This window comes from Gobius niger, assembly GCF_951799975.1.
Source record: "Gobius niger genome assembly, chromosome: 21".
Lineage (NCBI taxonomy): Eukaryota > Metazoa > Chordata > Actinopteri > Gobiiformes > Gobiidae > Gobius > Gobius niger.
Window position 1 is genome coordinate 11,428,280 of NC_136872.1, and position 25,470 is coordinate 11,453,749.

The following is a 25,470-nucleotide window of genomic DNA, read 5'->3' on the forward strand; positions in this document are numbered from 1 at the left end:
GAAATGCAGCCAACAACAAGTCAACAACAATAACCTTAGCTGTGGAGTCCAGTCTCTTCTCTCTCTCTCTCTCTCTCTTAGGATATTGGATATAATTGCCAATTAGGTTTTAGTAGATTGGCATTAGGGTCTGGTTGCACAGCCATTGGTCCCACTTCTTAAAAGGTCTCTCACTTTTTCGATGTTTACACAGAGAATCCTACTTTGCATAAAAATTGCATTATGTCCGCCATAAGTTCCAATTTTGTGACCTTTTGCTATGAGTAATGGTCATCTTTAATATAGTAAGTTTTAATTTCTCAAGAACGATCCCCCATACCCCCAATACATCACACAACTTGTCTCACTTTAGGAGGCGGTGGAACTCACGATACACATGCTATAAAAGTAATGAGGAACAAAAATATATTACTTTTTTCAGTAACTGAGGAATATAACATATTACACAAAATACGGTAGTATATTTAGTCATTACAATTCAAGTAACTCGAGTTACAAAAGTAACTCAGAAGTAACTCAAAGTAGTATCACTTGGGTTACATTTTAATCAGGAATATGTAATACAAACACATTACATTTTTAAAACTGTAGCTACAAATATAGATTATATATAATATAATAGAAATATATAAAATCTAATATATATTATAAAATATATAAAAGCAACAGTGTGTGTGCTGCAGCCTCAACCCGCTAGCGTGCAGCGCAGCAGTGCCATGATCTTGTTGATCTAAATACTTAACTTTTGTACTATTGTATTGTAAGATTTTATTTGGACATGTATCGGAAATACATTAGTAATAGTGTACAAAGCATATAATAATCTTCTCCCTCCTCCCATCCAGGAGCCTTTTGAACACAGGAAAAGTCAGTATAACCTCCGAGGAACTGCTATTTTCAAAAAACAAAAGCTAAAAAGAATAAAAAGAGTGGATGTATTTCTGTAAGAGGTGTTAATCTGTGGAACGGCCTGGAAGATCAGTTAAAACAGTCCCAAACAGTCAAAGCTTTCAAAAAGTTGTTTAAAGCTGCTAAAATTCAAGAATATATAAGCTTAGGATGAATAAAGTAAGAAAAATAACTAAACTAAACTAAATTAACATAACAAATGTATGTATACACATTTGTTGGAATATTGAAATATATGTTACTAACTTCAGATACATGCTTATTTCTCTTCTGTTTGACACTTGATTTTGTTCATTATTAATGTTTGTGTTTTGTTTTTTCTCTCGTGGAAGTCTGTAAACTGGGTTAGGCGTAAAAAGTTTTCACTTCAGCCCCTTTCAGTCATGTTGTACACAAAGTACAAATGTTTGTATAACGTTTAAAGAAATGAACTGACCGAATAAACTACTACTACTACTAGAGTCACTTTTTTACAGTAACAAATAACAAAACATTTGGAGAAAATGTAAGAAGTTGCTTTATTTTAACAAAAATAGTAAAATAGTGTTCACATCATGGTTGTAGGTAAAAATGCAATGTCTCAAGTAATATGGCTACAATAGAAAAATGGCCATACGTAATGAAAGGATCAGTATCCATAATACAACAGGAAAGTGCATGAGCTCTGCAGTAACAGTACTATGGGCTGTCTCGTCATGTAAACAATCTTATAACATTATTGTAAACACCATAGGGTATTGCAAACATACCATGTAGCTTTGGAGTGGATACAGTGCACTACAATAGTAAAATATTTATTCTCCTTTTTAAAAATGTACCGCATGAACATATCAAAAGTGTGCCCGAAGAGAAACGGTTCATTTTGAGGCGATAGTCACTTGTTGTTGTCCTTAAAGCTCTGATGCATCATGAACCTTCTCCGTCGTGCCGTCCCTTTGACTACCTTCAGCTGAGTCCGTATCTGTTCCTCCTCGGGCCCCCATGTCTCCTTTCCACACCTCCGTGAGACATTCTAGAGGGGAAAATAGACTAAAATAAACTCACCTTTTATTTGAGGTAGGCTATTTTTAGCATCCTTATATTTTTAGAGCAGGCTGTGTTATTTTTGTCAAGATAACATCCATAGACTGAGTGGGACAACACATCCTGAACTCGCATTAACATCACATTAGTCTCACCTTGTTCTGAAGACTTGAGCACATGGTTCAAACAGAGGAAGTTTTCCAGTCGTTCTTCCTGATGATGAAAATACCAGTCCTCCACGACCTCTTCATACTCCTCCAGCATCGTCTCACACTTTAAGCCGATACAGACAAACGTAAGCGCTCACACATCTTTTTTTTACATTTTGCCGCCACCAGTGACACACAGCCTGACCTGTTTCTTCATGTCTGTCACCTCCACGGATGGCTCGTCCCACAGTTCAAAAGGCATGCCCAGATCAACTCTTACACCTTTATGGACCAGGTTTTTCAGCGTGGTCATGGTCTGACTGGCGCCCTGTCGGAAACAAACCAAAGAAATTGACTACAGTAAAGACTATGTAATGATGATTGACTTACCTTTGCGTATCGAAGGCTCCCAGGTCGCTCCGCGTGAACATTATACTGCAGGATGCGTTGACAAATGTCGTCCACGGCCTCGGTCAACCGGGTTTCACTGAAATAACATTTACATTTATTTTTTAAAAATACAGCAGAGATTTAAATGAATCTGGCCCAGTCATAACGCACGTACGATGTGTTGTATTTGATCTTCCTCCGCCGTTTCCCTGTGTCCAGCACCTCTCCGAGCTCCAGGACCTCTTTTGATCGTCCAGTCTTCTCCAGAGCGTCCTGCAGCTCCACAGTCAGGAACTTGCACACTGATATAAACAAACATGTTGAAAAGTCACAAAGTCAATTTACACATAACTTTAAGCACCTGGCAATATGTGTAATGCTGGATTTGCTCTACACATTTCTATCCTATTGGCTTTTTTTTTTTTTTTTCAATGCTACACCTTGGCTCCTGTCAATCTATGCCAAAGCAAAACAGAGCATAGGCACCAAAATGTGTGGTGGGTAATCATGACGTATAAGCACGTTTTACGTAGAATATGACGCACACCAAACATTAGGCTATGGGTGATTTTCAATGAACTGTTGTTATGTCTGTTATTATCCTCCCACCTTCGCATTTATTCGGCAGTCTCTCGTCTTCACTCGATGCAGCGACGCTCGTGGCCCAAAACAGAAGAAACACGGAAACTTGCATCGCTACTTATTGATTTTTTTTGCTACTTTCGGAGCAAGAACCAGTTTGTGTTGTCTCTACAGCCGCCACATCTGCACAGCTGATTGGCGCATGCGCGGTAGCTCTCGTGCCAGACTTTAAGGACACGCAGTAGTGGAGCCTGTAACAGACAAAAGAGGATTTCTCACAGATAAATCGAAATGTTGTTTTCAGAGGCGCGTGCTCTCGCTTCTGGCGCTTTGGAGACTATGGAGACCGCTAAAAAACACGCCCATCAATTTATATGTAATGCTGATTGCAATTTTTGTCTTTTTAATTATTATTATTATTTATCTTTTCGGATTACAAGATTATCTTCTTTAAAAATACTGAAGGAGCACTTCGATACAGTAGGACCAGACCAGACCCCAGACCATTGAAGTAGAATACAGACCTCGTTGGAAAAGATATCACTTTTGACTTTACTTGAACTTGAATCCTCTCTCGTCCCGCAGACCACCGTCCGCCGCACGAGGGCGCAATGGTGCAACCTATGGTCTCTGGATGTCACACAGAAACGGGTGAGAGGCGATGCCATAATGGATCAATGCCAGAGCAGGTTGAAGGTAAGTTTTCAGGTTAAGGTAAGGGTTTTTTGCAGAATCACATATTGCATTTCTTACCTTGGTGATGCATATTGGCAAACCTTTAGACTCAAGGGAAGGCACACGTGCGGTTTATTTTACACTCTCCAGGGTCAGAGGTCGTCAAAAATGAAATTCAGAATAAACTTCAACTACAAATAAATCAACAAAATAGCTGTAGTTACATCTTTTTTCTTTTCTTTGTCCGTGTGGGATAAACCTCCTTCCACGACCCCTGCCCTGTTCTCAATCAAGGCCTTTTAGTCTTTGAAAAAGGTTCATACTGTCCTTTAGTGCTTGTGCAGGCCTCTTAAGGTTTTACTCTTCTAATAAGGAGAACATTTGTCATAAAGGTTGTTCCATTGTAAAGGTCTTGAAGCCGAGCACACTAACTACTTACAGAGTCAGCCATAGACCTTTATAGATATGACTTGCCTTCAGATTTTTTATTTTATCTATTTAAGCTAAGATAATAGACATGGAAATCCAAAAGAAGCACACCGCTACAGAACTTGCAATGTAATGTGTTGTACGACACTGCATCGTACCCAAACATGTTGTACTAAAACATCTTTAATTTAGCCTAATTTTCCATACTGCAGAGCGAAGCATGTTTTTGCAATTTTGGGGGAGCTGCGTTTTAGATAAAAGAAAGTATGGAAGCACAGAGTGAATGAGGGAAGCAAAGGTTTGGCCCGAGTTTAACCAGGAAAAACGGTACGGCTTTTAGGTCACAAGGACGCACTTAACCTGATACATCTGGAAACTATCTCGGGCCGACTGTTCGCTATAGAAAAAGCAAATGGTACAGAGGAAGACAAAACATTGTTCTCATTTCATCTTCTTGAGAGGCAGCAGGTCGAATCTGTTTTGAGGCTTTTTGCCATCCAGCACCTGTCAGCACTCAGGCTGAAGCCGGAGAAAAAAAAAAGGTAGAAAAAACAAAAACACTGGATTTGGATTCGTGGCAACAATACTCATTTTCCATTTGAACTGTTTTTTTCCCCTGCCAGCCACGTTTAAGAGCCAAACCCAGAAACATCTTTTTTACAGCAAAACAAACACAGCGAGGCTCTCCAAAAACAACATGGTTTAGATCAAGTTCTGCTACACTGACTTTTGAGCTTTAAACCCTGCTGTTGTTCCCTCATGGAAAACATACCTGGAGTTGTATTTTGTTTCGAGCGCCAAAAAATGCTTGCCCTGCCCTCGGCGTCTGCTGATGGCCATTTCAGCAGTCAAGCTGCCTTCACTACAAAGCATGTCTTGATCGTAGGATATATTATTAGGCTTTTTGAATCAGCTTCTCTCCTCTCCCTGCCAGCAGGTCCACATATGTTTGTGCTATGTTTGAAATGACTTATTTGATGCTGTGAAATATTCAGTTGTAATGCCAAAATATTTTGCATTTATAATGCGGACAAAAAGAGATTTCAAATATAAATAGTAAGCTTATTTTAAATGCCCTATACCTGATTGTTTTGTTTGTTTAGCTACAGAGAAGAATGAAAAAGGAAGGTAGTTACTTGCTAATTGACTCAAATCCTAATGCCGCCCAAGAAGTGACTTCCTGTTTCGATCCATTAGTTCAACTTTCTTTCTGTCTAACAATTAAAATGTGTGTATTTGACTATATTCTTGCAATGTTGCAAGTACCTGCTGAACTAATCAAGTCGAGCTGTGTGCTTTTATTTTGGCGTGCTGGATCGAAACAGGAAGTCACTTCTTGGGTGGCAGTGTTATGATTTGAAGTTATGCACAGAGTTAATTGTGTGTGGTCCAAACTAATTTTCCTTTCTAAAACCATAATACTTAGAAACGAAAAGCAACTTTTAAGGGAGCTATGCTCTCACAGTAATGTAAACCAGTGGTTCCTAACCTTGTTTGCCTTGCTTGAACCCTTCATTGGTACTCTGCGTACCCCCACCTCAAGGATGTTGCAGATTATTTAGAAGGGATCAATTAAAATGACTCTTTATTAGTTAAAAGACAATGTTGTGTGTTTAAAACAAAGCTATAATTGAAACATTACAATGTAAAGTGTCATTTAAATGCCTTTCCTTTCAAAATAATGTTTGACTGTAGTCGGTTTTATCTTATTTTATTAATCTGAGATCATTCCAAGTAATAATTCCTCTGTTCCTGTACCCCTGGTTTGGAAACACTGATGTAAACAACATGTAAGTTTATGAATGATCAAAAGAGTTATAATTAGATTAGATAAATGTCTGCTTTTATATTATGCTGAATGACAAAACTCATTTTATTCCACTTCTTGTGAGAAATGTGGCATAGAGCCTTTATCGTGACCTTATTATCATATTCACAGAAATCGCATCTGAGGCCCCTCTGCTGTGCTCGTCTCTTCTAGGGTCACCTCTCGAGGCTCGCGGGAACGGCCCGTGTCAGGTCATGTCCAAAACGTGTCCGTCACTTCCTCCCTGGTCCTACTGTAGTAGACGGCACACCGGAGAAGGTCAGGAGGGTGGTAACTCGATCCCCTTGAAGCTCCACTCGCGGGGTGGCGGGCGAGGGGGGGGGCTAGTCCCGGCTACGGAGGGGGACATCCGAGAAACATCTCCAAGTTAATAGAAGATTCGGTTTCGCCGGGGTGGAGTGCGTGACAAATCAGGTACAAAAGCTGCAGAAGCATCAGAGAGATAAACATAATCAGATCTGGACTGAAAAGAGAACAAAATAAAATCGATATTTCAGTTAAAATGATCGGTGTAATGCTCTCTTTTTAGCTTCTGAATTTGAACTATGACTTTGTGCATTTATTTCGACGTGGAGTCTGCTGCACATTGTTAAGCGCAGTCTAATGTGAACTGCTGTATAAAACAAACTGCTGCCACATTGCACTTGTTAAAGCATTGCTAATCCATCAAACTGTGCATTGTGAAACCGCGTGCTGTCACGGCAGCTGAAAGTTGACTTTTATAATTGCAGCTCCGTGCTATTTTGTTTATAATTACGGCCGTCTCTGAGCACTGAGGTGGCTTCGGGGGTGTACACTTTGGCGCGGTGATGCACCTGTCAGACCACCTTCTATTCCGGTAAGTATGTTATTAATTGCTTTTGCTCAAACTGTGAAACCACCTGCGATTCGGTGTTGTTTAGGCTGCACCACCAACCCATAAACACGCTATATCTATACTCTGTTCCCTAATTGTGGCTGTCACTGGTCCAACGACAGCATATCTAAGCAGCACTGTAACTACTTAACGCACACATTTTTGCGCACACACTTTGGCAGCACACCTGGGGAAACATTCCTTAGGGGAAGTCATCAATCAGTTTTATGGCTTTCTCTGGGAAACTTTCCTCCGCCGCTCCAATCAAGCCACTACTTCCCTCTCTTCCCCCCTCTCTCTCTCTCTCTCTCTCTCTCCTATACATTTCCATCTGTATCAGTTTTGCTTCACATCTGAGAACGATCCACCTCCAGCCAATTAGCTCCGGCCATTTTTTTCCTATTTTGCATGAAGGTATAATTGGAGAAAGTTCGCGGTGAGATCTTCGCCTGGACGATACAAGATAAGACGACTCCAAGTGCCCTCAATTTGCCCGCCAGTGGTAATAAACCCTCGAGGTGGACGATCTGTACGGTGCAGCGAACGTTCCAAAGCAGCCATGAAAAGATGAGTTCAACCAGGACCAGAGTGCACTTTTACTGAGGCATGTCTGGGAGCAGATCAGGGAAAGGCTTTCTCAATTATGCTAAAATCCACTCCGGTCTTTTCTCAATTATGTTAATATCAGTTTGGCTGCTTCTCTCAAAGAGTATGTTGAGCCAGAATGTCAATTTATTACGGTCTAATGTGAACAACATGGGGAATTGATTTTTTTATTTATTAATAAAAAAAGAACTGAAAAGAGGTTGTGTGTTCAGAGGATCTCTCTGAGTTTCAGATCCACTCAGTCTCTACAACTTTCTCCTATTGTGTAAAGCCGTGCTTTATGAGAAATGCTTGTGTTGTATTGTTCTGAAAAAGCTAAGCCCCACTGTTCCATCCACAAAATAATGCTTAAAGCCACACCACGAAGAATTTTACCCAATAAATAAAATTGAAATACAAGCATTTATTTTATGACATGATATTTTCATCATTGAAAAATACCTCATAAATGTACAAACAAACATTTATGAGACTCACCTCTCCTAAGATATGACTGTAAACTTTACTGGGAGTGGGTACGTCTCCAGCTCGTCTCCATGGAGATGTGACGAAAGGCAGTAGAATTTGAGATTTAAACAGGTTAGGTTCTCATCCAAATCCATTCTTTTATTACACACTGCACTAACAGCATTTTCTGTGTTGAGCTTGTCATTAGGAGCATGATTTTGTTTCGCTGGCAACAGTATAGTCCAAAATGTTACGCAGTGTACCTTTAAAGTACTAAAATATATGTTCAGTAATTTGTGCAGAAATGAATATAATAATAATTTATATAACTACATTTTCTGATTGGGTTTGTCCAAATTGAATAAAGAGGTAAACCAATTAATTTGTGCATTTTGAAAGAATTATCATGAGCTAAACCCTACACGTGTTATAAATGTCCCTCTCTGCTCAGAAACCCCTAAGCGTGGCCTTCAAATGTTGAAATATTAATAGGCTCCACAGTTTCAGCGGTTTGATCACACTTTTATAAAATTAGACTTGTCTGTTTCCACGTTGCAGCAGCAGCGTTTAGAACTTCCTAACAGGTTAGAAATAAAAGTGTCATACAGGGCATTTACTGCACCATAACGCACTGCGCGCCGTTTGAAACTGTAAACTCGTACTATGCGTGCAGTCAATTTATCAAGCTCTCGTTTGAATGTTCACATGAATCAACTTGGCAGAGGTGCGCGGTGAGGTGGGAGCGTTTGGGTTGAGTTGCTATATGAAGACGCACCTCCCATCACTCATTAGCCGTGTTGCTGTCCTTCAGGGCTCCTCTCGACTACGTCCCGTAGCGGCGCGGCGCCCACTCTCGGCTGTTCCCCTCTTTCACGGAGTACCTCTCACGCTCTCGGGGCGCGCTGGAGCTCCTCGGCGCCCGCGGACGGACTCAGGACCTCGGGGGCTGAGCGCGAAGAAGGACCGTCACTGGGATGCACATGGTGAGCCAGTTTTACGCACACTTAAATCACGTCGTTAAGGACTTGCGGTAGTCGCTTTGGGGGGTGTTTTATTTGCGAAACCGCGGGTAATTACGCACAGATTACGCACGTGAATAGCATACGCGTTTATTGTGATTTGGTCAAATTAAAGATACGATGAGCAAATCCACTGACCATGGTGTGGAAATGCTTGATTTTTGTCATTAATTTGATCATTTAAAAGAACATGCTTTTGTCATATTTTAGCAACACAAAAGCATCGTCCTATTTCTATATAATTCGGTATAGAAAGGAACATTTAAGTAAAGCATTAAGTTCAGAAGTTTACATTGTTGATACACTTGGATCATTTAATTCCACGTGCACGGGCAACCAGAGCGGTGAAGCTGGTTTCCTTTCAGTGCTGATGAGATTGGGACCGACCACCTCTGAAAATATTATTGTTTCTCTGCGGCCACATGAAGGTAATTGGGTGCAGCCAATTTGCGCGCAACAAGTGCAATTAACTCTGCGGAATTAAGAGCTATTAGAGCAGACTGTTAGCGCTTGCCAAAGTAATCGGACGAAGTATGACAAACACCGAGGTTAAATGAAGCGCGTCGACTGATTATTATTCCCAAGTCCCCCCCCCCCCCCCCCCCCCCCCCCGTGCACCGTGCGCGTGACGCCGGGACTCCGGGCACTGACGGGTATTCATTAATTCTCAATTCTCCGTTAAACACGCGGCTACTTGTTACATATAGGGCTCATCTTAAGTGAATACAATGTAGTTGTATCGTTTTCATCCAAGTTCTCCTGAAGCATTCGAAATTACGTTTGATATTAATTGCAAAACCAAAACAGACAAAGGATAAAGTTAAGCCTTAAAAGTGCTGATTTGAATTCAGTATTTTTTTCTTTTAGTTATAATTTAATCATGATAAATAAAAACATATGAGCAGTTGACAACATTAGAGATGTCAAAACAATGCAATTTGTTTATTACAAAACTGCTGGAAGTAAATATTAACTTTATTAACTTTGCCTGTGTGTCTGTTATTATCAGTAAAATGCCTTTAGTTACACTTAATTTGCTGCAGATTCTAATTGCCTCTGAAGGTAAATATTCAGGCCTATGTTGTCTGTGAAATGCCTATTTATATTCTGAATGATCCATGTTTGCTTTGGGGCTGGATGGCACATTTCTTGTTTTCATCCTTCCACCTGTTCCTCATTACTAACCTGCTGCTGGAACCTATGACTGCGCCGAGATAGATTTAATTGCAATTACAAGCAGAGCTTTTTAAATTGATCCCCGTCGTGCCAGACGTTGTCTTTGGCGTTGACCGAAACATGGAATCATCATCGTGATTTCATTCCCATCTGTTTTTCAATATCGACATGTGAATCCGGAGCGCCCCCCCCTAAAAGTACGAGAAGGCCCCTGCCAACAGAAGGGGGAGAATTGACAGGAAATTTCAAATATCCAGTGGGTAACATGTGCTTTTTGAATGAGCTGTGGTAGGAAAGTTGCGGGTCAGAGAGAGGGGAGAGGAAAGGATCTGGATTGGCAGTTTGTTGGAGGTGCAAACTTGAGGGACAGGAGCCTTTAGCTAAAGATACAAGCAGCGATAATCCATTTTGCGCTGTCCGTCGCCTCAGCTCTCAGCCCTCCCCTTCAACCCTTCACTAAAATTAGATTATTACACCTAAAACTGAACTCCGGGAATCTGCTCTCCGTGTGGAATAACGCATGGGTCGGTGCCAGGAGGAATCCGCTCTGGAGACGTGTGTGGACCCTCAGCAGACCCTCGTCGCTCTCCACCGCTTATCCACGGTGTAGTATTGCCGACCGGGCCGAGGACAATTGCGAATTAACAAAGGTGTCAGTGTGGTAACATGCAATAACAGGTGCCACGGTTCAGCTTCAGACGCACGCAGACAAGCTTATATAATTGATCGCATTTATTTAAAGGCTCAGTGACATAAAGCTGGCAGCGTCACTGTGGAGGACGTCATCTTTTGCTGGAAACTCTCGTCTCAATAAAAGAGCGTCTCGAGACCGTTTTATTTGGCTTTTTTTCTTTTAGGTTTTGCCAGAGCAGATTTTATTTTATTAACTATCATTATCATTATTATTATTATTATTATTTTTATGCTTTGAGACATTTTAGGCTGGCAAACTTAACCAACCCTGCGAGAAAACCCCTCAAGAAATTGTGCTGTTTTATCCACCCTGACCTGTTTGAATAGTATTACTTTAGGCTGTAGCCACACAGTCACAGCAGCTACAGGTCTGTTATCTGCTAGATTGCTGATAACAGATTTTATAGCACACACCATTCAGTTACACCGTCATTTACTGGACAGCCACACAGTTATAACCTCAGGGTTATACTTTAGGCACTGTTGGCTGAAGTGGGTGACGTGTCGGTTGAAATAGCTGGAATTAAGAGGAATAATGAGTAGATTTTGACTGGTCGGAGAAAAGAAATCACCACTGCCATTGGATGTAGTCCTGTTCCGCTGAGTTGAGGCAGTGATAAGCCTGTTTTTGAGTTTGTCGTTTACAAACATGGAAGAGAAAGTTGTGTTATTTGTGGCTCTCATTCCCAACTTTCCTGTAACGCGCCTTCACGGTGATGAGTTTATAAGCACATTTCACAATTTTCAGGGAGCAACGCTGTCTCAGTGATGCAAGTACTAACAACTACCGTGCTAGTTCACGATCAGCAAGGCTCAGTAAATAACCTCTTAACCCCCGCCTGGACCGAGTGCATTTTCTCTAGTTCGGCTTTAACCAAATCTAAAAGCTCCTTGACTGGAGAGCAACAGTGTAATTCCTCATTTGAAGCTATGACCTAGAAAAATGATTGTCACATTTTGTTTGCTTTTTCTATTACTTCTTCGTCATGTTTTCGCCACGTTATTGTCACTTTTTTTCGCTTTTTTATGGGGGTTTTTGTGCTTTTTCATCGCTTTTTTTCTCATTGTTTTTTCATGTTTTTGTCTCTGTTTTTGAAGCATTTTTGTCGTGTTTTCGTCACACTTTTTGGTTACTCTTTTGTCACTTTTTTGCTGCGTTTTCGTTGCTTTTTTGTCACATTTTTGTCGTTTCTTTTTAGATATGGGTGAAGCCAGATTGGAGAAAATGTGCTTGGTCCAGGTGGGGGTTAAGAGGCTAAATGCGCACAGCACACAAATCTCCCAAATCTCTGTTTTTGGAGGACAAAACACATTTCAATTACAGGGCCTTAAGAGTTTTTGTTGAGTTTTTTTTGTGTGAGTTTTTTTCCATGGAATTATAGAGTTATAGAGATCATTCTTAATTCAACAATTTTCCCTGACTTTTTTCCTCATTATTCATCCATCACAGAAACTAATAACAAGCAATCATGTCCCTAAACCCTGGTGAGAACTCATAACCATCCTTATCCGAGCCTAGCGTGTTGGTTGTGCCTTGGCCCCGCACGGCTGCCCATGACGAGGAATGTTAACCGCGCGGGACAGGCCAAATCCCGCTCATCTGCTCTCCAGAAGTGCCCCGGCTCTCTCCAAAAAGTGCGAACACGCCAGGCCCCAGTTAACAGGTAGCCAGAGACCAAGCAACGGGCACGGCAGAGGGGCTACAAGGGGCTTTACTGGGAAGATCCTGCTGTGTTTCTCATTTCCTGAGCCAGTTTGTAGAAGATTAAAGATCTACAAATCCACAAATGCGTGTTGATGTAGGATATGAGCTCCGTGGCCAAATACAAAAAACAAATCTGTAAAAGTCCTGGCAGGAGTCCGGTACTCCCCGGATTCTCACCTTCCTCCTGCCCACAACAACGTTTATACCTCTGTAAAGTCATATCTCCCCAATCCACTTTTATTGTAGACCACTGAACCACAAAATACAACTTTTTCCCTCCTCGTAACCTTGTGCGCTTCTGGCTTTGGGAGAGAGCAAGAATAACGTGCCAGAAACCTCTCCGTAGCTGAAGTGTATGTACATAGAGTTCTCTTTTTTTTTTTACACTACAGCCGCTACTTCTTTCATCAGGTGTTACCACTTACCACAGTCGCATGGGGAGTTAAGGTTTCGATGCCTGATGCCCTTCCAGATGCAGTATGTGACTGGAGTGCAGGGCAACCTTCCAATTCCCAGCGTTTAGACTGGGATCGGGCAAACATTTTGTTTTACTTTGGCCACAGTGGAGCTCACTTTGCCAGGGGGGGCATCCCAAGAGTAATTCAGGAGCTGTTTAACAAATACAGTTCACTGTAATAGCCTAAAGTTTGTCGTCAGCTTAGTGATGGTTACTCTCAGAACTGTGTGGGTCAGGCTTTAATTGTATGTGGCTAAATGGACGACGTGCCTTAATTTGCCCCCTTCTTGTTTAGCCATTGCACTTCTTCTTTTTAAATATTCTGTGACTCAATGATGTGACCTATACTTCGGTCTTTGAGTTGGAGAGTTCAAGTCTTAGTATTGTGTAGGGCTGCAACTAACGATTATTTTGGTAATGGATCTACTCTGGCTGTGAAAGGTGTATGAAAATTTGATTTCTTAATTTTTTTTTTCACATTAAGCTAAAGTGGCGCCGTTTGAGGACATGCTGTTGGTGCCAATTCTGCTTTCTGATTGGATGAGACACAGACACACTGAAATTTACAGCATACAAAACACTACATGCCCTAACTTGAAAAACAAATTAGGTTTCCATCAAAAATAAAAAATGTTCATCTCACGTTTGCTCTATTTGAGTCTGTGCTTAATAGAAAATGAGGCAGATAAATATAAGAATATTATTCTTCCATCTGCTCATTTCTGATCATGGAAATGTAAAGAAACACTGAAAGTATGAACTGTATGTGGCTTGTGCGAATATTCATTTTCATGAAAGGAATAAAAAATAAATGAATTATTTGTTTACGAAAATAGTTGTCAACTATTTCAATACACATCGATTAGTTGTTTCAGCCCTAGTATTGTGCCGTCATGAGTCAGAACAGTGCTTTGAAAGACTCTTTTATCACTTTCAGTTTTATTATTTTTATGCAAGTTTTATGCATGTAAAACTTGCATAAAAAGTTTTTAATTGATTTCTTTTCATTGATTTTATTGATTTATTTTTTTATTCACTTTTTGTCCATCATGTTTTTCTGGTTGGGGCACTATGCCATTATGAACTAGAAGTAGTGCCTTTGTAGAGGTGTTTTTGCTGCTTAGTTTGGTCTTGTTGACTTTATTTTAATCACTTTTTTAAATTTTGTGTGCACATTTAAAGCTGGGATGCCTGACTTTTTGTCATTGTATGAGTGTATGAGTGTAATGAGTATGTTTTAAAGGGATATTTCAGGATTTTTGACACAGGGCCTCATTTCCTAGTTATCCAGAGCGTGATTGATTTCTGGAGATATATATTTTCAATTCATGCAGTTCTTATATTTGAAGAGTTTAGTGCTGCTAGGCTAGCGCATGTCTATGGTAACTAGTAGCCTACATTTAAAACCTCTTCAAAATCATCGGGTCGTCCTCCAAACGTTGCCATATCTGATTTGTAGAAAGCTCCTTTGTGAATTCCGCGTGTACTAATGCCGGCCGCAGGTAAACAAACTACTGTAGATCCAGTAACGCAGATCACTCCACCACTGCGTAGCTCCCAGTCAGGAAGCTGATGCTGCTCAAATATAAGTTCTTTTAAATGCAAATTATTATATTTAAAAAAATCATTCAGTCAACACAGACATTTATATAGGTCTGGTGTTATAAGTGATTTTCCTCAGGTGCACTGTGCTTAGGTCAGACTGTTTTTAATGCAGGCTACTAGTTACCATAGACATGCGCTAGCCTAGCACTAGCCTAGCACCACTAAACTCTTCAAATATAAGGACTGCATGAATAAAAAATAAAAAACTAACGGACCAAAACTAAACGTTTCACATTTTGAACAGGAAAAATCAGGTACTTTAGCTTTAATAATGGGTTTATGTTTTTTGTCTATCCCTGAACTCATATCTTTGAGGAGGTCTGGGCACTGGGCCATTGTGCAGCAGAAATAGTGCCAAGAGGACTGTTCTCTTATTCATTGGTGGGAAGGGTTTTGTTTTGTTTCAGATTATTGTGCATATTTATTTATTTGGCCTGCGTATTTCTTCATGTTTTGTCTTGCACTTTTGCTGAGCTCCTCCAGCGTTGCGCGCAAGTCTTCAGCTGCGCTCTCCCCGATCCCACCTCAGCTGTAAACATGGCCCCAGGTTGTCAGAGTATTTTTCCAGCCCGGTGCCAGCCACACATAGCAGCTCCACAAGATCACCCACTGGAGATATGCTTGATCTCATCATGCCACCATTCAGCCGCTAAGCTCTTTGAAAGACAGATATTGACAACTTAGCTTTATCAAACAGGGCTGGGTGAAATACTGCGGTGGGAAAAGATGTTTGAGGTAGTTTGATGTGGATTTATGGGAGCAGAGCCCGATCAAAGGAGAGGAATCATTCGTCAAAATCATCATAACGTTTAAAGAATGAAGTGCAGAGAAAAATATATATGGGATCTAGAGCCCCACATCAAGGAAGTATTATTTATTGAGAAAATATGTTTTAGTCAAACCCTCTGCTGTATGCGGAGAAGAGAAGGCCCTATTGTACATGTTTTAGTGCTAGGGGAAACCAGTACTTAATACGGAAAGGGCCCACCTTCAAATCCTTACAACGCCGCCCAAGAAGTGACTTCCTGTTTCAATCCAGCACGCCAAAATAAAAGCACACCGCTCGTCTCATTGATTAGTTCAGCAGGTACTTGCAACCTTATAAGAATCTAATTAAATACACACATTGTAAGTGTTTTGTCTGTTAATAGTTAGGCAGAAAGAAAGTTGAACGAATGAATAAGATGGTGATTTTATTTTGGTGTGCTGGATCGAAACAGGAAGTCACTTCTTGGGCGGCGTTGTTGTGATTTTTGAAGAAATGGAACGTGGGACTTTCTCGCCGTGACAAGACTACACTGTTTTGTTTGGAACAAGTCTAAAACAAGTCGAAAATGTTCTTCAATCCGTTTCTAATTGGTGTTGGTCTTGCGGAGCCAGTGAGGGCCCTCGGGCGCCTGCCTCAGATGCGTGACCATTAATCAGAGCAGTTGTAATAGGCCACTGTTTAATAACTCGTGTAATGTGACAAAGATGGGAGCGAGTGCATGTCGTGAGAATGCTGATCCAGAGCAGATTCTTCCGTATCCTCTGGGTCCCGTCCCCCTTATTCTCCCAAATCTAACCTTTACCCTTCACTGCCTCCTTTCACCCAGTCCAGCCTCTCGCTCCATCTGAGATACAGACACCTTATAAAAAAACCAGAGCTCCAATTAATCATGCCATCGGCTTATAGGGTTCGGATTCCCATGAGGCATGTCTCAACATGTCAGGAATGACCAACCAACACTTTGTGGACCTCGGGAATGTGGCACGCTGGCACTTGGGTCACGGTTGGAAAATGCTGTCTCTTTGCTTACAGATTTTAGCGCCACGCATGCCACTCTTTGTTCCACGCCTGTGCACTTTACGCTGGTGGAGGAGGTCTGACAGGGGGGCCTTCTCAGACACGTGAAGAGTCTCAGATTTGTGTTAATATATTCAGCAACAAAAAAACTGCAGTGACTTGTTATTCATCAAAGGTTGGGCGTTTACCTCCTGTCCGAGATAGTTCAAAACGATGAGTAAGTTTTGTCATTTGAGTGTGTGAATATTTCCTCCGCAGAGCTGTGTGGTCCCAGTGCGCCGCTGCAGCTTCAGATTTCGGGCTGTGGGCTAATTGAGCGAGATGACGCGCGCCTTAAGGATCCTGGCTCCGTCCTCTCCTATGGGTTCGGTTATTGCTCGCCTGCTGACTTCGCTGTCAGTGTCAAACGCTTGTTAGGGCATCATCAATCTCTGCGCAGTTAAGAATATTCCCAGGACAGAATGAAGGGGCCAGGTGATGGATAGGCAGACAGATAGAAGAGCAGGGAAAGTTGTTTAAAATACAGGCGGAGGGTAATTTGGGAGGGTGGAAATACTGTCTGCTTGAAAAGAAAGCAAACAAGACCGAATGAAGCTAAGTCTGGAAGTGTAGCTTGTTCGAGTGAAAGAAGGAAAAACACCTGTGACAGAGGAGCTTGTTGGGAATGTGCTCCTGGGCTTGGCGAGAGCGGCACAGATAATAAATCACACGGAGAGAGAAAGACGCATTGTTCAAATTTGTCCAAACGCCAGAATTAACACTCGGCGATCAAATCTTGACAGAAGAATAAATTAGTGTCATCAGCGGTCGTGTGAGACAGGAAGGGATTTGTCCAAGCTGCCGACGTACAAGCCTGTGTTCGTCTGTGCCGCGGAAGTATTTAAGCTACGGGCTCAAGAGGAACACGCATTTCGTCTCTATAAATCAGACACTGCTATCCTCAGAACGAATCTCGAATTTGTCTTTTTCGCCATATTTTCTCGTAACCCAACCACACTCGTTTGGTTGTGGTCTGTCGTTGCAGGGAAAACCATAAAGTTGATGAATGTGGTCATGGACTCAGGGCTCAGCTGTCGGCCATGTTTTGTCAGTTAAGACAAGGGCCCTTCTCCACATATACTAATCAAACTTTCAGGCTGGAGGCTTTAGAAAGACTTAGGCCACAGGTTCAACTGTGTGTTCAATAACAGAGAAGGCAGAGATGGTGTTTTACTGGATCAGCTCTTTATTGGTGATTTGCAGATACATTTTCAATAAAGCCACAGGTGGGCTGTCTCGGGTTTCTCTCTCTAGCTGCACTTCAGTTATATAAATCAATCAGTTTTCATATCTCATGGTGCGGATCTGTTTGTGTTTCAGGCTGGATGACATGATGTTCCCACCCTCCTCCCTGCCCCCCTGCTCCTCTCTGCTCCCTGTTCTCCTGCATCTGCTGCTCTTCAATCCTTCCTCACTCGTCTCCACTCTTCCTCACGTCCCGCTGAGCTGGACCTCTCCCCATAACCCCTGCTACCACACCGATGGCCGGCCTCGCCACTGTCTGTCCGAGTTTATCAATGCTGCCTATGGAGTATCAGTGGACGCCAGGCACTCGGGACACGACTATGACAATAACATTACTTCTCTGACAGACCTTCATAATCCTCATAATCTGACCTGCTGGGTCGCCCCAGAGGGCTCAGACTCCAGAGAGTGGGTCCTGACGCTGCCTTTGGGTCGGCGCTTTGAGATCACATACATAAGTTTACAGTTTTGCCAACAAGGAGAGCCATCAGACCCCATCTCTATATCCATTCTCAAGTCCATGGACTTTGGGCGCACGTGGAAGCCCATGCAACACTACTCCAGTGACTGTCCCAGGGAGTTCAGCCTGCCCTCTCAGACTTCAGCTCTGACCAGGCATCAGGAGACAGAGCCCCTGTGCTCCGACCCACGCCCCCTTCAGAGGCAGCGGGGAGGCATGGTACTGGCCTTCCCCACTTTGGATGGGAGGCCATCCTCTCCTGACTTTGACTACAGCCCCACTCTGCAGGACTGGGTCACAGCCACTGACATAAGGATAGTCTTCCACAAAGTAACTAAAGATGAGAAGGGCACTTTTGAAATCAGCAAAGGCCCCCCGCCTCCGCGGTGGCATGATGGAGCTGAGGAGAACAGGAGGACTGGGGTTCTGCGGTGGAGACCGGGGTTCAGAGTGGATAAGATGAACATAGATAACACACTGGTGTTTTTTGACACTGACGCAAAAAGCTCTGAGATTCAGCCCAGAAACAAAGACAAACACGGGAGGAAGGGCCAGGACAAAGATGGGCACAATGTGACCAGTAAAGAAAACAGTGACACTTTTGACTTGTATTTGCAGACGTCCCCCAAGAAAGGGGGAAGAGGCAAAGGACGAGGTCGCAAGAAGGACAGCAATCCTTGCCCCAACAAGGACTGTGAGTGGACAGTTGAAGGGCGGGTCAGAGGCAACAAGGGGCGCGAACTGAGAAAGAGGCGCAATAACAACATCACCAGACAAAGTGTCAGGCATCTTCAGATGACCCCCTTCTCCACTGGAGCCGTCCGCATGTCTCTGTCGGACCTGCAGGTGGGGGGCAGGTGCAAGTGCAACGGTCACGCCTCCAAGTGTCGCCGTGATGACAGTGGGCGGGCAGTGTGTATATGTGAGCACCACACGGCAGGACCAGACTGTGATGTATGTGAGGACTTTTACTACGATCGACCTTGGCACCGAGCCACGCCCTCCAATCCCAACCCCTGTGTGGGTGAGTGCAACACATCTTCTCTATAACATGTAAAACAATGGTGAAGACTGCAGTTCAGCTTCAGTATGGTGTTGTGGCTGATGTAAATGAGTGACTTTAACGCTTCATGTTGCAGCCTGCGAGTGCAACGGTCACTCAAACAAGTGCCGCTTCAGCATGGAGGTGTTTCAGCAGTCGGGTCGGAAGAGTGGAGGGGTGTGTCAGAAGTGTCGGCACCACACGGCCGGACGCCACTGCCAGTACTGCCAGAACGGATACGCCCGCGACCACAGCAAGCCCCTGAACCACCGCAGGGTCTGCCAACGTAAGTCTCATGATGTGTCTTCTTTCGGTGAACTTTTCAGAACTTAATTATACGTTGAGGCCCAACACGACTGGAGCGCAACAGTCACACCCACCGTAAAACCTGGCCTGATTTCGGAAGTTAATATCCCTATCATCATTATTTAAATTAAAAGGAATTGTCTGAACTTGTTAGTCAGACGAGTGAAATAGGTCTGAACCTCCTTAGTGCACTGCTCTGTGAGGCACTTAGAGGCCAGTGACGCCCGGAGCAGACAGCTATTTGTGTTAGGGATACAGTATGTACACAGGGAACGCACGGCCCCCGCTGGGCTGACACCTGCAGCCCGTCATTACCGCACTTTGGCGTCTGCTGCGACCTTTGACTTTTGTCCTAAGTGACTGTGACACTGAAGCATGCTGGGAGTCTGGGAGCTGCACCGCGGGGCCTAATATATCCTCACTTAATGGGCCTCCTCTGGCACATGTGCGGGGATGAGAAAGCACAAGGCGAACTCTCCCTTTAGACGTTTGTGAGCGATTTTATACTTCATACTTCAATCCAGACCATATTGTCCCAGTCAGGCGTTTATTCCCTGGGCGCAGCGTTTTACAGAGTGGCCCGGTGAGAGGCAGTAGATCATGAGGGCTGGCGGCTTGTTTGGACTGGGGGCTGAGGATTTGTTTAAAGTCGGCTGGAGTGTGAACAGAGCTGCTGAAGAGGCCCTTCCTCTCGATCTGTCTTGCTTCATCGGGCCTCGCTCAGTGATAGTTGTGGTAAACGGAGGGATTTGAAGCACAAACACTGGGACACAGGCGAAGATTGTTTTACCGCAAAGCAAGTTAACAGAGTCGCAACTGTAGGTCGTGGTATTTCGGGCCGTAGATGATCCCTTCTCCTCTCCATTTTATCTGTCAGCCGAGAAAACCTCAAAACTGATGGAAATTTTAGTGGCGGATTATTTTTTCCTTGTTCTGATTTGTCTTCATTTTATTGTTAAATCCACTCCAAACAATGTTACTGAAACAGGATCCTGTAAATTAAAGGCCCTGTACCTAATCTTTCAAACTGTAGAGATTGTTGATTTTAAATAGTCAGCGGTCCATATGTTTTTCTAACTTTCCAAACATCTCATTTCTTCTCGGGGAAGGGTTTATAAGCGTGTTTTACAGCTTTCAGGGAGTGACCCAGTAATGTTTACATATCAGTCAGGCTAATTGTTTTCAGCATTGGTGCTACTTCAGGGTTTACAGTCGCTCCTAATATGCTGCACACACCACGAAGCATAACATTTGGTTTAACCCCTTTAAAAGGCATTATTACCATAGATGTACTCGCAGTTTGATTAAGGTCAGATAAATGGCACAGCCTTGGGTCTTGAGTTTTGAAAGTTTTTTTTTTTTATGTATACCAATGTGCACAATAAATGTACAAATTAGCTACATTATTTGTAGAATGTGATTTATAAAACAAAGGCTTCATGGCTAAATGGATGGAGAATGTGCACAGCAAGAAGGGTTAAAAATATATTTGTTTTGTAAAGAATAACTTCCCCGAGGTCCTTGTTCGCCCCTCTTAATGAGTGCTAAATACCTCTCTGTATCCCGTGTCATACAAGGGCAGTCTCAAGGACATTTTCTCAGCACGTTTGTGCAGTTGTGAGGGACTGCACCTGTGCCCTGTTCAATGGCCTTTTTCGATGCTCACATTTCCGATGTTTTTAATGTGATTTGTTCAGTTCAGTTTGAGCCGATAGAAAGACTCACACCTTTGAAAGGAAAATATTTTAATCCTGACCACATTTGCACACAACAGGCTTGTGCAGCTGTATCGAATAAAATTCCACAGCAATAAAATAGTTTTACACTTGCACACTGTTGAATGCCCCAAACAACACATTTTGTTTACCACACGCTAAAAGTTATAGGTTGTGTTCACGTGATGTCATCACCTCAAGAGCCCATAGTTTAAAGGTTATGTTTGTTGTGCTGCACATGAGACACGAGAAACACTTAATTGGGAAAAAAGGGTTAAAAAAAAGGCTTGACTAAAGTCCAAATACATGATGTTTTCCTGGTAATGGAATGAAAAGAGTCTCTTTACCTTCAGTGAATTCTAAATGTAGACATTTGTAAAAAAGACATTGTGCATCTAATTATAAAGCATTTTGTTTGTCACTCAAGAAGTAGCAGGCAAGTTGTTTTTTACATTACTGTGACAGTGCTCTAGAAAATTGTGAAACCTGCTTATAAACTCATCCCTTTATAGAATTAGGAGTTTTCCTAATATTGAACATTTGTGGTCTTATTCTATCATTCTGACGTGATAGTTGTCCGTTTCTCTTCTTACTTTGTTGCATAATTACGTACTTGCCAACACTGACAACGTTCAGCATTTGAGGATGCCCTGTTATGCGCTAACTTGTCCATTCGATCTCTTCCAGCTTGTCAGTGCCATCCTCTGGGGGCGGTGGGGCGTTGGTGTAACCAGACTTCGGGACAGTGTCTGTGCAGAGAAGGCGTGTCCGGGCTGAGGTGCAACCGCTGCGCTCCGGGATACAAACAGGGCAAGTCCCCTCTGCGGCCCTGCATAAGTGAGTGATACGAAATCCAGTTTATTTTTTACCCTTGAATTTGAGGAATCCATGGGGGGGAAGCATCTGAGCATGACACGAGTCTTGAAAAGGGTTCGAGTGGTTTTGTCTTCACAACATTCACTCATAATGTCATTGGAAGGTGATCCTTGTTGTTTCAATTACATATCAGACGAGTGCGGAGTCGTACCAAAGTGACCTCTCTCAATGTCAATTTATCTGAGGCCTAAATGGATTAAACCAATTGCAAAATCTCATGCCTTTCATTAATCAATTTGGGCCATATTTGTCTGGATTCATCCATTAGCCTGTAGCCATTTTATCATCCTTAGTGACCGTTTCCATAGCAGTGTAATACAAGCTGCCCACTACAGGAGGACACCACATACATCATTGTCAGATCCCGCATATTGTTTTTGCATTATATTTTAAATTATAATATATTGCATATTTTAGAAGTTTCTCCAGAATGCTGATGCCGATCCGCGCGTCACTTTTTGAGTCAATAACCACCCGGACACTGACGCTTTTAGCCCCAATCCGGTTACATCAGGAGTCCGCGCACACCTGCCGTCCAGCTCAAAAACCTCTCCGCCCGACCTAGGGGTATAGACCCATAACTCATCCAGCGAAAGGAGCGCGTGAAAGAAAACCTTGTTTGTTTTTACTGCCAGACCATCCCAGGCTATGTATAGTGCCCCTAACCCCACTCCCCTCCTTCACAGACCCCCCGGCCCAGACGCCTCGCATCCCGCTCTCCTCCCATCAAACGCACCCAAAGGCACGCTGAACTAAAGTTAGCACCGTGGGCATTTATCTCCACCTTCAGCAGCGTCGAGTGAGCGAAATCAAGTGTTAATAAACTGGGAATGTGTAAACAAGAAGTTTGCGTCTTTCGTTAAAGGTGCATTATGCAACTTTTTATGTGGGGAAAAAAGTTGATATTTTTGCGTATTTGACCTTGTAGTGACTATAGTGGCTGTATGAGTGGTCAGCATGGCGTATTTACCTTCTATCACAGTGGTCTCTAGGATGCTCCAGGATCAATTGTTTGGAAGGTTTTCACGGCTGACGGAGCCTCTCACCAGAAAACCTACAAAACAATTGATGCTGGAGCGTTGTAGAGACACCGTGATTGAAAGTAAAGGCGCCATGCTGACCACTCATACAACCACTGGGTCAAAAACACACAAATATCAACTTTTTTTTCACATAAAAGTTGCATAATGCACCTTTAAAGAACACATTACTTAAAGCCACATAGCGGAACATTCCATATTTTTGCCATGTGCGATCAAAATAAAGAATTTGGACAATGAGCAAATGTAATAAACCTCTTTTTTGACTAAATGTAAATGAGATGGTGATGTCCCACTCCTAGCAAATTTACAAGTCAGATTTAGATTTATTTGGTGAAATTCTGAAATGTTGTGCAGTATGGCTTTAAAGATGTTTTTAGTTATAGTTCCAAGCCTATGTAAATCATCAATTACAGCGTTTCCATGCAGGTCAATGTAGCCATAACCAATTTAGGTCAATATATTTATAGGTAAGTTCCCTTAATGGGTCAGTGCCTTGATTCTTTCACACTGACGTCCCAGATAAACTGTAGATGTACAATAAAACGCAGGCCGCCGCTTCCTGTGCTTTGAAGGAGGGGGCAGCTGGGTGCGAGTGTAGGGTGTCAGTGGCTCGTTTTTGTCAGTGCAGACAGCACCGGGCTCTGAGCTGGTTATATACGACTCGATGTCACACACACACTTTTACAAGACGCCTGGATAATGTATGTTTAAGCCAAGTTGTTAATTTCCCGGCCCCAAAAACGCAACATTACCAGCTTCGGTGCAATGTCGTAGATAAAAACCATCCAACAAGTAAAGCCTGACCTTATTAAAGAGGCATAAAGTTTGCGACGGTGAGTGTTCGGGGGCTATAAAACGGCCACACACACGGTGACGTTTTGACGATCTTCTGCAGAGACATGCCTCACGCACCATGAAGGCACTTAGGCATAGCACGGATAACAGGGGCCAACAACCTGCCGCTGCGCTGTCACCTGTCTCACCGTCTGTTTGTGTTTGCAGGGATCCAAGAGGTCGCACCCACGCCACAGTACCAGTCACAGTACAGCATAGGTAAGGCGGCTTCACCTAGACTCACATTTTATTTCTTTAGCATCTTCCCTCAGATAATTTTACTGGGGTTGGGGGGTTGCTGAGTAAGTGAATGACAAAATAACTGCATATACATTACATACTATATTTTTGACACATTTTATTAAACTCTTGTCCATAATATAACACATAATCAGAAAAGCACACTGGATAAAAGACTAAACTATTTTAAAATAAGTCCCAATAATAATGTATAGATGAATATATTAATGTTGTTGTTTTTTCTTGGTGCACAGTCATGTGTTGCAGCAGTAGCTAACCACTCCCTCCTAGTGGTAGTTGTAGGAATGTCACACCTGCTGCACTGGGGGTCATCTGTTAGTCACAGGATACTGTGATGACAAATACAAGCGGCCATATTGTAATTAGGGGCAAAGACATGAGCTGATATATGCCACTATGAAACCACTGGCCTCATTTACTGCATTCTCTCTCTCTAATTGTGTGTCGCAGCTGAGGAGTGTGTGTCGTACTGCCAGCCCTCACTCCACAAAGTCCGGATGAATTTGGAGACCTATTGTCTCAAGGACTATGGTGGGTGGCAGATATTTATAACTGTCTTTTTAAAGCCTCTGTTGTTTTACTTGATCTGTCACACACTAAAGCTATTCTGTGTTTTTTACCCTGGCAGTTCTGAAGGCGCATGTGCGAGGGATGGAGCGCTCCGGGCCCTGGTGGCAGTTCTCCATCTCAGTCCAGACGGTCTTCCGTGAGGGGTCTACCTCTCGGGTACGCAGGGGCTCCCAGTCTCTGTGGGTCCCGGACCGTGACCTGAGCTGCGGCTGCCCAGCGCTGCACGTGGGCCGGACGTTCCTCCTGATCGGGGCAGAGGAGGGCGAGAGGGGCTGGGGGCCCGAGGAGAGGCGGCTGGTGGCCGACCGCTCCACTCAGGCTCTTCAGTGGAGAGACCACTGGAACCCCAAACTCAGGGGCTTCAGGGGCCAGGACAAGAGGGGGCGCTGTCCTCCTAAATCCGCCGGCGGCCAGCGTCACAGCGGGCCGTTACAGAAGGAGACAGAGTATATCCCCCCTCACCTGCTCACAGACTCTAAGGTGCACAGTGAGAGAGAGGAGGTGGAGAGCTCAGCAGAGACACAAACAGAGCCAACGTCAGCCGCCCCCTACACCCTGGTCTGCTCCACACACACACCCCTATAGCACAGTTATAAAACTGTCATCCACAGAGACACTGGGCAGCAGCGTAATGCAGCTCACATCTACCTAATGTGATAAAAGTGCAATTATGTTTCGCAGCAATGTAATGTGATTTTTGTAATATTTTGTACGTTATGGTTTCAATTGTAGGAAAAAATGTTG

At 43.1% G+C, this 25,470-nt stretch overlaps 2 protein-coding genes across 2 annotated transcripts; one reads left to right on the forward strand and one right to left on the reverse strand.

Annotated features, from left to right (window-relative positions):
• Positions 1 to 1,577: 1,577 nt before the first annotated feature.
• On the reverse strand, positions 1,578 to 3,268 carry cnpy4 (canopy FGF signaling regulator 4). Its single transcript, XM_079580017.1, has 6 exons — positions 3,081 to 3,268; positions 2,647 to 2,773; positions 2,472 to 2,568; positions 2,287 to 2,409; positions 2,088 to 2,205; positions 1,578 to 1,921 (listed from the first exon to the last, which is right to left on the reverse strand). The coding sequence occupies exons 1-6, from the start codon at positions 3,163 to 3,165 to the stop codon at positions 1,800 to 1,802; spliced, it is 672 nt and encodes a 223-aa protein (XP_079436143.1). The 5' UTR covers positions 3,166 to 3,268; the 3' UTR covers positions 1,578 to 1,799.
• Positions 3,269 to 6,206: 2,938 nt separating this feature from the next.
• Positions 6,207 to 25,400, forward strand: ntn5 (netrin 5). The gene is made up of 8 exons (XM_079579732.1): positions 6,207 to 6,243; positions 8,706 to 8,877; positions 17,695 to 19,103; positions 19,219 to 19,407; positions 21,830 to 21,979; positions 24,064 to 24,114; positions 24,607 to 24,687; positions 24,785 to 25,400. Exons 3-8 carry the CDS (start codon positions 17,705 to 17,707, stop codon positions 25,309 to 25,311), a joined length of 2,397 nt encoding a protein of 798 aa, XP_079435858.1. The 5' UTR covers positions 6,207 to 6,243; positions 8,706 to 8,877; positions 17,695 to 17,704; the 3' UTR covers positions 25,312 to 25,400.
• The last annotated feature ends 70 nt before the right edge of the window (positions 25,401 to 25,470 follow it).